A 13,974-nucleotide genomic window follows, 5' to 3' on the forward strand; every position below is an offset into this window, starting at 1 on the left:
GCGTCGTGTTGTGTAGTAGAGTCTGGTAAGGTGGAGCGCCGTGTTGTGTAGTAGAGTCTGGTAAGGTGGAGCGTCGTGTTGTGTAGTAGAGTCTGGTAAGGTGGAGCGTCGTGTTGTGTAGTAGAGTCTGGTAAGGTGGAGCGTCGTGTTGTGTAGTAGAGTCTGGTAAGGTGGAGCGCTGTGTTGTGTAGTAGAGTCTGGTAAGGTGGAGCGTCGTGTTGTGTAGTAGAGTCTGGTAAGGTGGAGCGTCGTGTTGTGTAGTAGAGTCTGGTAAGGTGGAGCGTCGTGTTGTGTAGTAGAGTCTGGTAAGGTGGAGCGTCGTGTTGCTCTGCACAGCATCCTCAGTGACCAGGTCTGTACTCTGCAATTCCAAAATGCTGCTTAAAATAAGTGAGTGCCCGCAGAATGCCCCTCGTCCGAGCTGAGTCCACGTGTGAGGTGCTGATGAGGCGTCTATGGAGGTGGCTCCTCTGGATGAGGGGATTCAAGCCCGGGGGCTTTCACCTTCTGCTGCTGGTCCTAAAGGCTTACAATCTACAGCAGACTGAAGCGTTGATCGTGTTTTCGTATTGTAGACACCGAGTATAACAATAGAGACCCCCGGAGATGATAACGTAACACTGCCTATTATATCGCCCCAAAGATTATAACGTATCACTGTCTATTATAACGCCCCAGAGATTATAACGCCCCGGAGATTATAAATTATCACTGTTATAACGCCCCAGAGATTATAATGTATCACTGTCTATTATAACGCCCCGGAGATTATAATGTATCACTGTCTATTATAACGCCCCGGAGATTATAATGTATCACTGTCTATTATAACGCTCCGGAGATTATAATGTATCACTGTCTATTATAACGCCCCGGAGATTATAATGTATCACTGTCTATTATAACGCCCCGGAGATTATAATGTATCACTGTCTATTATAACGCCCCGGAGATTATAATGTATCACTGTCTATTTTAACGCCCCGGAGATTATAATGTATCACTGTCTATTACAACGCCCCGGAGAATATAACGTATCACAGCAAATTGTAGAGATGTGCACGGGGGAAATATAATGTACGACTGGTTGTATTATGGGGGTCCGCAGCCCCTGTAGACGCTCTCATGTGTCACCCATGATGCTTTGCAACTCTGTTCTCTAACCTGCGGGGGCGCAGTTTCAGGCGGCGTCCTTCTGAATTTCTGTGAATATTTTTGTATAAGGAGGAGATTTCCTGCTGTGTAGACTGCAGAGAAAGAGTCATTGTGTGGTGTGAACAGCGGCCTCTCTGTGTGCTGCCCGGGGGGTGTGCAGAGACAGAGACCCTGACCAATCACAGGGGTACCCAGAGACTGACACCCTGACCAATCACAGGGGGAACACAGAGACTGACACCATGACCAATCACAGGGGGTACACAGAGACTGACACCATGACTAATCACAGGGGGTACACAGAGACTGACACCCTGACCAATCACAGGGGGTACACAGAGACGGACACCCTGACCAATCACAGGGGGTACACAGAGAGTGACACCCTGACCAATCACAGGGGGTACACAGAGACTGACACCATGGCCAATCACAGGGGGTACACAGAGACTGACACCCTGACCAATCACAGTGGTACACAGAGACTGACACCCTGACCAATCACAGGGGGTACACAGAGACTGACACCCTGACCAATCACAGAGGGTACACAGAGACTGACACCATGACCAATCACAGGGGGTACAGAGACTGACACCCTGACCAATCATAGGGGGTACACAGAGACTGACACCATGACCAATCACAGGGGGTACACAGAGACTGACACCATGACCAATCACAGGGGGTACACAGAGACTGACAACCTGACCAATCACAGATGGTACACAGAGACCAAACCCTGACCAATCACAGGGGTATACAGAGACTGACACCCTGACCACGGCTCCACCTTACCAGACTCTACTACACAACACGGCGCTCCACCTTACCAGACATTACTACACAACACGACGCTCCACCTTACCAGACTCTACTACACAACACAGTGCTCCACCTTACCAGACTCTACTACACAACACAGCGCTCCACCTTACCAGACATTACTACACAACACGACGCTCCACCTTACCAGACTCTACTACACAACACGACGCTCCACCTTACCAGACTCTACTACACAACACGACGCTCCACCTTACCAGACTCTACTACACAACACGACGCTCCACCTTACCAGACTCTACTACACAACACGACGCTCCATCTTACCAGACTCTACTACACAACACGGCGCTCCACCTTACCAGACTCTACTACACAACACGACGCTCCACCTTACCAGACTCTACTACACAACACGACGCTCCACCTTACCAGACTCTACTACACAACACGGCGCTCCACCTTACCAGACTCTACTACACAACACGACGCTCCACCTTACCAGACTCTACTACACAACACGACGCTCCACCTTACCAGACTCTACTACACAACACGACGCTCCACCTTACCAGACATTACTACACAACACGATGCTCCACCTTACCAGACTCTACTACACAACACGACGCTCCACCTTACCAGACATTACTACACAACACGACGCTCCACCTTACCAGACTCTACTACACAACACGGCGCTCCACCTTACCAGACTCTACTACACAACACGACGCTCCACCTTACCAGACTCTACTACACAACACAGCGCTCCACCTTACCAGACTCTACTACACAACACGACGCTCCACCTTACCAGACTCTACTACACAACACGACGCTCCACCTTAGCAGACATTACTACACAACACGGCGCTCCACCTTACCAGACTCTACTACACAACACGACGCTCCACCTTACCAGACTCTACTACAGGACGCTCCACCTTACCAGACTCTACTACACAACACGGCGCTCCACCTTACCAGACTCTACTACACAACACGACGCTCCACCTTACCAGACTCTACTACACAACACGACGCTCCACCTTACCAGACTCTACTACAGGACGCTCCACCTTACCAGACTCTACTACACAACACGGCGCTCCACCTTACCAGACACTACTACACAACACGACGCTCCACCTTACCAGACTCTACTACACAACACGACGCTCCACCTTACCAGACTCTACTACACAACACAGCGCTCCACCTTACCAGACTCTACTACACAACACGGCGCTCCACCTTACCAGACTCTACTACACAACACAGCGCTCCACCTTACCAGACTCTACTACACAACACAGCGCTCCACCTTACCAGACTCTACTACACAACACGACGCTCCACCTTACCAGACTCTACTACACAACACGACGCTCCACCTTACCAGACTCTACTACACAACACAGCGCTCCACCTTACCAGACTCTACTACACAACACGACGCTCCACCTTACCAGACTCTACTACACAACACAGCGCTCCACCTTACCAGACTCTACTACACAACACGGCGCTCCACCTTACCAGACTCTACTACACAACACGACGCTCCACCTTACCAGACTCTACTACACAACACGACGCTCCACCTTACCAGACTCTACTACACAACACGACGCTCCACCTTACCAGACTCTACTACACAACACAGCGCTCCACCTTACCAGACTCTACTACACAACACAGCGCTCCACCTTACCAGACTCTACTACACAACACGACGCTCCACCTTACCAGACTCTACTACACAACACGACGCTCCACCTTACCAGACTCTACTACACAACACGACGCTCCACCTTACCAGACTCTACTACACAACACGACGCTCCACCTTACCAGACACTGCTACACAACACGGCGCTCCACCTTACCAGACTCTACTACACAACACGACGCTCCACCTTACCAGACACTGCTACACAACACGGCGCTCCACCTTACCAGACTCTACTACACAACACGGCGCTCCACCTTACCAGACACTGTTACACAACACGGCGCTCCACCTTACCAGACTCTACTACACAACACGACGCTCCACCTTACCAGACACTGCTACACAACACGGCGCTCCACCTTACCAGACTCGACTACACAACACGACGCTCCACCTTACCAGACTCTACTACACAACACGACGCTCCACCTTACCAGACTCTACTACACAACACGACGCTCCACCTTACCAGACTCTACTACACAACACGACGCTCCACCTTACCAGACTCTACTACACAACACGACGCTCCACCTTACCAGACTCTACTACACAACACAGCGCTCCACCTTACCAGACTCTACTACACAACACAGCGCTCCACCTTACCAGACTCTACTACACAACACGACGCTCCACCTTACCAGACTCTACTACACAACACGACGCTCCACCTTACCAGACTCTACTACACAACACGACGCTCCACCTTACCAGACTCTACTACACAACACGGCGCTCCACCTTACCAGACTCTACTACACAACACGACGCTCCACCTTACCAGACTCTACTACACAACACGACGCTCCACCTTACCAGACTCTACTACACAACACGACGCTCCACCTTACCAGACTCTACTACACAACACGACGCTCCACCTTACCAGACTCTACTACACAACACGACGCTCCACCTTACCAGACATTACTACACAACATGGCGCTCTATGCTACCCGCCTACCCAACTGGGAGGGAGAACGTTAACCCATACTTTGCCAGCTGTTGCCATATTCGTCAGATCCACCAGGGGGCTCCACTGGGATGTATAATGCCAGGGCTCAGCTGCACAATAATTCTAATAACGGACTATAAGGCGGAGCGTCCCCCGAGACCCGGGCCCAGAAAGTTCTCCAGGAAAAGCGTCTTCATTAGACGAGAGAAGACACATGAAAGCTGCAGCCGAATCCTTCAGCTAATGATCCGGCGGTCGCCACCGGCGCGGTCACCGTCTAATGATGGCATTTTAAACATTTATTTAGGGAATGACTTTGATGAGGGGGCTGGGTGTGAAACTGTGAATGTCATGTGGTGAGCTAACGGCCTGGGCCCACACTGCTGCCCGGACCGCCAATCCACGGAACGAGCCAAATCCCCGACTGACGCACAAACTCCATCACTCCTGCGCCAGATCAAACAGACTGGAGAAGAATGGCTGCACCGTAGTCTGCTGAACCAGCGTACTGCCACAGAACACACTGTCTCTGCTACAACAAATCATCAGCAGGGAGCAAACTTACTGACTGCTTCCAAGGAGGTCTGAATTCTCATGGATGGAGAAGGCGGGCGCTCCCTGCAGCCTGGAGAAGGCGGGCGCTCCCTGCAGCCTGGAGAAGCCGGTTCCTCCCTGCAGCCTGGAGAAGCCGGTTACTCCCTGCAGCCTGGAGAAGCCGGTCGCTCCCTGCAGCCTGGAGAAGCCAGTTACTCCCTGCAGCCTGGAGAAGCCAGTTACTCCCTGCAGCCTGGAGAAGCCGGTTACTCCCTGCAGCCTGGAGAAGCCGGTTACTCCCTGCAGCCTGGAGAAGGCGGGCGCTCCCTGCAGCCTGGAGAAGCCGGTTACTCCCTGCAGCCTGGAGAAGCCGGTTCCTCCCTGCAGCCTGGAGAAGCCGGTTACTCCCTGCAGCCTGGAGAAGCCGGTTACTCCCTGCAGCCTGGAGAAGCCGGTTACTCCCTGCAGCCTGGAGAAGCCGGTTACTCCCTGCAGCCTGGAGAAGCCGGTTACTCCCTGCAGCCTGGAGAAGGTGGGCGCTCCCTGCAGCCTGGAGAAGCCGGTTACTCCCTGCAGCCTGGAGAAGCCGGTTACTCCCTGCAGCCTGGAGAAGCCGGGCGCTCCCTGCAGCCTGGAGAAGCCGGTTACTCCCTGCAGCCTGGAGAAGTCAGTTACTCCCTGCAGCCTGGAGAAGCCAGTTACTCCCTGCAGCCTGGAGAAGCCGGTTACTCCCTGCAGCCTGGAGAAGCCAGTTACTCCCTGCAGCCTGGAGAAGCCGGTTACTCCCTGCAGCCTGGAGAAGCCGGTTACTCCCTGCAGCCTGGAGAAGCCGGTTACTCCCTGCAGCCTGGAGAAGCCGGTTACTCCCTGCAGCCTGGAGAAGCCGGTTACTCCCTGCAGCCTGGAGAAGCTAGGTAAACCCTGTGATATGGACAATTTGGATACCCCATGTAGTCTGGAGATCCCTGGTTCCTGCTGAGAGGGTAGGCTGTTCTGTTGATCACCCTCTAGGTGGTGCTGCTGCTGTAAGTATCTAGTGATAGGGGGTTACTAAGTATCAATACAAGTCAGTCGGCTGCTCCTGCACGTCTGAGGGTAATTATGGAGTCAGATGAGGGACAGGCGCTCTTGTGCTGCTGCAGCGCCTCTTTACACAGTGTCAGTGAGCGCCATGTGTTTTGTACGGTCAGCTCTCCGGTCGCCGTTTAATCAGACGCTGACCATGCTGTCCTGAGGAGCGCCATGAAACAGGATGAGTAACTCTAAGGCAGGAGAACAATTTAGACCTGTTTACCATGGAAACCCCAAGGTTACCACGGTAACAGATTATGCGGAATTGACATTTTTGCTGTGTAATTCGGAGCGAGACCTCCGGAGGTTTCTCCTCATTGTTGGGGGGAATCTGTCAATCATCACAGATATTACATGTGGGGGAGGGGGCAGCGTCAGTGGTCGTCAGAGATGGCGGCCGCCGGGTGACCACAAATGTACGGAAGAGAAAACGCGCATCGTTAATGTGACAGATGGAAGAGACCATTCATATGAATAACGGGGGACTCCGACCGGCCGGTAATAAAGGAGCTCTCTGCACATCGGGGTGCAACTTGCCGCTGCAGGTAAGGAACCGTCTCCATTTCTAGCCACATACACAAAATGGCCAAAAGTATTTGCCCCCCTGAATATCGCTCATTAATATGGAGTTAACCCCCTAGATCTTGGGTGACAGGGTGTTGAGCACCGGCAGGGCGTGGCGGCGAGCACCGGCAGGGCGTGGCGGCGAGCACCGGCAAAGCGTGGCGGCGAGCACCGGCAGGGCGTGGCGGCGAGCACCGGCAGGGCGTGGCGGCGAGCACCGGCAGGGAGTGGCGGCGAGCACCGGCAGGGAGTGGCGGCGAGCACCGCCAGGGCGTGGCGGCGAGCACCGCCAGGGCGTGGCGGCGAGCACCGGCAGGGCGTGGCGGCGAGCACCGGCAGGGCGTGGCGGCGAGCACCGGCAGGGCGTGGCGGCGAGCACCGGCAGGGCGTGGCGGCGAGCATCGGCAGGGAGTGGCGGCGAGCACCGGCAGGGAGTGGCGGCGAGCACCGGCAGGGAGTGGCGGCGAGCACCGGCAGGGAGTGGCGGCGAGCACCGGCAGGGCGTGGCGGCGAGCACCGGCAGGGCGCACTGGTGATGGCCAGCAGAGGGTGCACGGCTGATATGTACATATCTCACAGTGCGGGGGAGGAGAGTCGATTAGAGTGCAGGGCTGGACTGAGATTAATGATGACCAGGGTTCGGGGGGGGGGGGGGGGGGATGCGGTCACGTGGTGGCGAACGGTGGTCGGGCAGGAAGCCACGAGTTCTGAATGAACTGCCGCCATACGGCAACTAATGGCTTCTAGACACACGAACCGCAGAGCAGCAACATCAGCAACTTAATTACTGACTGCAGGGGATGCTGGGAAATCAGGAGTGTGTACAGCGCACCCGACAGGACAACCCGGACAGTGGAGCAAAACCTCAGCTCTGCCAGCAGTAACTGTCTCCTGGGCCGGAGCATACATAGATTGTATACAGACCCCCGCCTCCCTCACCGGTGGACACCTGGGATGGTATAGAGGGGGTAAAATTCACAATCTGCGGTGGTCTAGGGGGTACTTCGTGGGGGGGATTTAAAGGCACAGTGCGATCAGCACATCCCTGTGATAACAGGTGGGGGGCCCATCCCTTCAGGACATGACTGGTACGTGGATCGGACACGTTCCGTCTCATGCGCTCCGGCCAGGGACAGGAGAAAGTCACACGTCTGGATAAATATCAGTATCATGAATGATGAGTCGGGGGGCGCCGCTCGTCCTTCGCTCTGTGTAATGCAGCCGGGCGCCCCGGGCGATGGAGCCGTTTCGGGCAGCAGTGACCCACTTATCGCGGCCGCCCGGGGACTGCTCTGGACTTTACAAAGGATTTGCAGCTGCCATAATATAATCACGGAATTTATCTGCGGTAATGGATCTAATGGGGGACGAGGGAGGGGCCGCCAAATCCGGAGCCCACCTGCTGCTACCAACACTGCGGCCAAGAGGAGCCGCAGCATCTGTATACTCCGCACAGTACCACTTCTCTACAGCTGTATACACTGCACAGTACCACTTCTCTACAGCTGTATACTCCGCACAGTACCACTTCTCTACAGCTGTATGCACTGCACAGCACCACTTCTCTACAGCTGTATACACGGCACAGTACCACTTCTCTACAGCTGTATACACGGCACAGTACCACTTCTCTACAGCTGTATACACGGCACAGTACCACTTCTCTACAGCTGTATACACTGCACAGTACCACTTCTCTACAGCTGTATGCACTGCACAGTATCACTTCTCTACAGCTGTATACACTGCACAGTGAGACTTCTCTACAGCTGTATACACGGCACAGTACCACTTCTCTACAGCTGTATACACGGCACAGTACCACTTCTCTACAGCTGTATACACGGCACAGTACCACTTCTCTACAGCTGTATGCACTGCACAGTACCACTTCACTACAGCTGTATACACTGCACAGTGCCACTTCTCTACAGCTGTATACACGGCACAGTACCACTTCTCTACAGCTGTATACACGGCACAGTACCACTTCTCTACAGCTGTATACACGGCACAGTACCACTTCTCTACAGCTGTATACACTGCACAGTACCACTTCTCTACAGCTGTATACACTGCACAGTACCACTTCTCTACAGCTGTATACACTGCACAGTGCCACTTCTCTACAGCTGTATACACGGCACAGTACCACTTCTCTACAGCTGTATGCACTGCACAGTACCACTTCACTACAGCTGTATACACTGCACAGTACCACTTCTCTACAGCTGTATACACGGCACAGTACCACTTCTCTACAGCTGTATGCACGGCACAGTACCACTTCTCTACAGCTGTATACACTGCACAGTACCACTTCTCTACAGCTGTATACACTGCACAGTACCACTTCTCTACAGCTGTATACAGTGCACAGTGCCACTTCTCTACAGCTGTATACACGGCACAGTACCACTTCTCTACAGCTGTATACTCCGCACAGTACCACTTCTCTACAGCTGTATACACTGCACAGTACCACTTCTCTACAGCTGTATACACTGCACAGTACCATTTCTCTACAGCTGTATGCACTGCACAGTACCACTTCTCTACAGCTGTATGCACTGCACAGTACCACTTCTCTACAGCTGTATGCACTGCACAGTACCACTTCTCTAGAGTGTTATGACCCATGGGTGGGGGCAGCAGTGGTATGACCCATGGGTGGGGGGCAGCAGTGGTATGACCCATGGGTGGGGGCAGCAGTGGTATGACCCACTTCTCTACAGCTGTATACACTGCACAGTACCATTTCTCTACAGCTGTATGCACTGCACAGTACCACTTCTCTACAGCTGTATGCACTGCACAGTACCACTTCACTACAGCTGTATACACTGCACAGTACCACTTCTCTACAGCTGTATACACGGCACAGTACCACTTCTCTACAGCTGTATGCACGGCACAGTACCACTTCTCTACAGCTGTATACACTGCACAGTACCACTTCTCTACAGCTGTATACACTGCACAGTACCACTTCTCTACAGCTGTATACACTGCACAGTGCCACTTCTCTACAGCTGTATACACGGCACAGTACCACTTCTCTACAGCTGTATACTCCGCACAGTACCACTTCTCTACAGCTGTATACACTGCACAGTACCACTTCTCTACAGCTGTATACACTGCACAGTACCATTTCTCTACAGCTGTATGCACTGCACAGTACCACTTCTCTACAGCTGTATGCACTGCACAGTACCACTTCTCTACAGCTGTATGCACTGCACAGTACCACTTCTCTAGAGTGTTATGACCCATGGGTGGGGGCAGCAGTGGTATGACCCATGGGTGGGGGGCAGCAGTGGTATGACCCATGGGTGGGGGCAGCAGTGGTATGACCCATGGGTGGGGGGCAGCAGTGGTATGACCCATGGGTGGGGGGCAGCAGTGGTACGACCCATGGGTGGGGGGCAGCAGTGGTATGACCCATTGGTGGGGGGCAGCAGTGGTACGACCCATGGGTGGGGGGCAGCAGTGGTACGACCCATGGGTGGGGGGCAGCAGTGGTACGACCCATGGGTGGGGGGCAGCAGTGGTACGACCCATGGGTGGGGGGCAGCAGTGGTACGACCCATGGGTGGGGGGCAGCAGTGGTACGACCCATGGGTGCGGGCAGCAGTGGTACGACCCATGGGTGCGGGCAGCAGTATGGTGACACCTGACATGGCGCCTGCCGCGCTCCTTTGGGTCAGTGTGAGGAGGATGCGGCGCTCGAGGCCTCAGCTGAGATCTACAACATGCACAGGACTGGAACTGCCAAGACTTTCTTCTCCTCAACATTCTCAAGATCTCTGCTTGCTGTCAATGAACGGTATTATTCTAATTAACATCCAGAGGCGGGTAACCTATCCTGACCTAATACATCTGTAGGTCTGTTACAATGTATCAGTGTACACAATCTTTCAAGAGGTAATTACATCCACAGCACAGATCTCTGCAGTGTTCTAACAGTTTGTTACAATGTATCAGTGCAGTAAACCGTATCAGCCTGGAGTCCACAGAGGACTGTTGTGTCTCACAGGTCTGTTAGCTGAGGGTTTGTTACAATGTATCAGTGCAGTAAACCGTATCAGCCTGGAGTCCACAGAGGACTGTTGTGTCTCACAGGTCTGTTAGCTGAGGGTTTGTTACAATGTATCAGTGCAGTAAACCGTATCAGCCTGGAGTCCATAGAGGACTGTTGTGTCTCACAGGTCTGTTAGCTGAGGGTTTGTTACAATGTATCAGTGCAGTAAACCGTATCAGCCTGGAGTCCACAGAGGACTGTTGTGTCTCACAGGTCTGTTAGCTGAGGGTTTGTTACAATGTATCAGTGCAGTAAACCGTATCAGCCTGGAGTCCACAAAGGACTGTTGTGTCTCACAGGTCTGTTAGCTGAGGGTTTGTTACAATGTATCAGTGCAGTAAACCGTATCAGCCTGGAGTCCACAAAGGACTGTTGTGTCTCACAGGTCTGTTAGCTGAGGGTTTGTTACAATGTTTCAGTGCAGTAAACCGTATCAGCCTGGAGTCCACAGAGGACTGTTGTGTCTCACAGGTCTGTTAGCTGAGGGTTTGTTACAATGTATCAGTGCAGTAAACCGTATCAGCCTGGAGTCCACAGAGGACTGTTGTGTCTCACAGGTCTGTTAGCTGAGGGTTTGTTACAATGTTTCAGTGCAGTAAACCGTATCAGCCTGGAGTCCACAGAGGACTGTTGTGTCTCACAGGTCTGTTAGCTGAGGGTTTGTTACAATGTATCAGTGCAGTAAACCGTATCAGCCTGGAGTCCACAGAGGACTGTTGTGTCTCACAGGTCTGTTAGCTGAGGGTTTGTTACAATGTATCAGTGCAGTAAACCGTATCAGCCTGGAGTCCACAGAGGACTGTTGTGGCTCACAGGTCTGTTAGCTGGGGGTTTGTTACAATGTATCAGCGCATCAGCCTGGAGTCTATGGAGAATTGCCCACACTGGGTGTACAGGTACCATACCCTCAGCTCACTGTATGTAGGTACTGAATGTTCCCAGTCACTGACAGCAAGCAGAGATCTGTTGGATTTTTCCTGCTGCTGAAGCCTGTTGTGGCGGTTTCTACAAGCAGATGTCGGCCGTCTCGCCTCCTTCCTCCTCCCGCCATTTATCGGATTATCCTCCGAGGCGCGGGAGCTCCCCGAGCTATAAACTCCAGGTTGTTACGCTCTTTACGAGCTCTAATCATTAGACACAACTTCAGGATGAGCCGTAATTAGAAGAGGAGGAGACGGCGACGCTCCAGGGCCGCACACATCACAGCTACTTAAAGGGGACCCTCACCCAAGCCCCTCCACATCGGGGGCATCATAGTGAGATGTGGCTGCCCCTCCGGGTCTGCAGAAAGCCAGGTGACAACCGCTAAAATCCTCGCAAAGGTGGCCGCATCCTAAGAGCTAAAGGGAACAGGAAATAACACAAGTGGGTGGAGCATGACTACCAGGGGGAAATAGTTGTCATGGAGACGAGATCTAGCAGCTAGAAAAGATGGGGGATGGTAATTCGGCTATGACTGGAGTGTCCCTTTAAATACGAGGCCGGCTATAATGGGCCAGTTATTGCGGCTCTGACCAGTATCACCAGTGGCCTCATTAGCTTCCCACTAAAGGATCCTCCAGCGCCATCAATACGGCCCGAGCCAAATAACATATGGCTGTAATCACGGCAGAGGCCGAAAGCGCGGCGCCCCCCAGAGACACATTCACACGTCACAGCGGATAAATATACAGCCTGCATTATTCATGGAAGGTAAAGCACAACCGGCACATCACTCGTCTCCGCTGTGCAGGAATGCAAAATCAGCAAAATACATCTCACTGACAGAGCGTCCCCAGCGGCACTGCTACACCGAGCAGTATCTGCCTGCAGCCTGCAGAATGCTTCAATCCCTCACTGTTTTCCACATCTCTGCTTGCTGTCAGCAATGGCAGCATTCCTGTTTAAATCAGTAGGCTGGAAATCTCTTCTAAACTAAACCTCCTCCCACTGCTGAAGGTTCGTTACAATTGTACAGAAACTAGAGAACCGTGACAGATGAGCAGCCTGAAGTGCAGACACCGACCACCGGAGTCTAGAAGGGAACGAAGCAAAGACCGGACCCAACGTTCATCAGAGGCGCACAGCAAGTCACACGACAAGCGTCAGGTAAGTACATCTACAGCGCTGGTACTTACATCTGTGTCCGGCCCTTTATCCGCTCCGGGGCAGGAGAACGTGACGAACTCATGACAGCGCTTGTGGACCACGAAGCAGCAAACTGCAACAAGAAAAAACAGAACAGAGGTCAGGATGATGAGGGTATTAATAAGGATGATGAGTGTGATCACTCACAACTTACTTATCCAGTACTGATCCTGAGTTACATCCTGTATTATACTCCAGAGCTGCACTCACTATTCTGCTGGTGCATTCACTGTGTACATTATATTACTTATCCTGTACTGATCCTGAGTTACATCTTGTATTATACTCCAGAGCTGCACTCACTATTCTGCTGGTGCAGTCACTGTGTACATACATTACTTATCCTGTACTGATCCTGAGTTACATCCTGTATTATACTCCAGAGCTGCACTCACTATTCTGCTGGTGCAGTAACTGTGTACATACATTACTTATCCTGTACTGAACCTGAGTTACATCCTGTATTATACTCCAGAGCTGCACTCACTATTCTGCTGGTGCAGTCACTGTGTACATACATTACTTATCCTGTACTGATCCTGAGTTACATCCTGTATTATACTCCAGAGCTGCACTCACTATTCTGCTGGTGCAGTCACTGTGTACATACATTACTTATCCTGTACTGATCCTGAGTTACATCCTGTATTATACTCCAGAGCTGCACTCACTATTCTGCTGGTGCAGTCACTGTGTACATACATTACTTATCCTGTACTGATCCTGAGTTACATCCTGTATTATACTCCAGAGCTGCACTCACTATTCTGCTGGTGCAGTCACTGTGTACATACATTACTTATCCTGTACTGATCCTGAGTTACATCCTGTATTATACTCCAGAGCTGCACTCACTATTCTGCTGGTGCAGTCACTGTGTACATACATTACTTATCCTGTACTGATCCTGAGTTACATCCTGTATTATACTCCAGAGCTGCACTCACTATTCTGCTG

The 13,974-nt window shown here is 52.4% G+C and overlaps 1 protein-coding gene across 4 annotated transcripts in view; it reads right to left on the bottom strand.

Moving 5' to 3' along the window:
• Positions 1-13,974, bottom strand: part of PRKCA (protein kinase C alpha) — a 202,077-nt gene that overhangs the window by 108,788 nt on the left and 79,315 nt on the right. For all 4 annotated transcript variants that reach the window (XR_005779847.1, XM_040437437.1, XM_040437439.1 and 1 more), the window contains one exon: positions 13,008-13,090. Coding sequence is in view for 2 of the 4 variants with exons in the window: in XM_040437437.1 (XP_040293371.1) it covers positions 13,008-13,090 (83 nt within the window). In the remaining 2 variants the exon portion in view is untranslated. The remainder of the gene's footprint in view (positions 1-13,007; positions 13,091-13,974) is intronic.

The sequence above is a fragment of the Bufo bufo genome, chromosome 6 (genome assembly GCF_905171765.1).
Source record: "Bufo bufo chromosome 6, aBufBuf1.1, whole genome shotgun sequence".
NCBI lineage: Eukaryota > Metazoa > Chordata > Amphibia > Anura > Bufonidae > Bufo > Bufo bufo.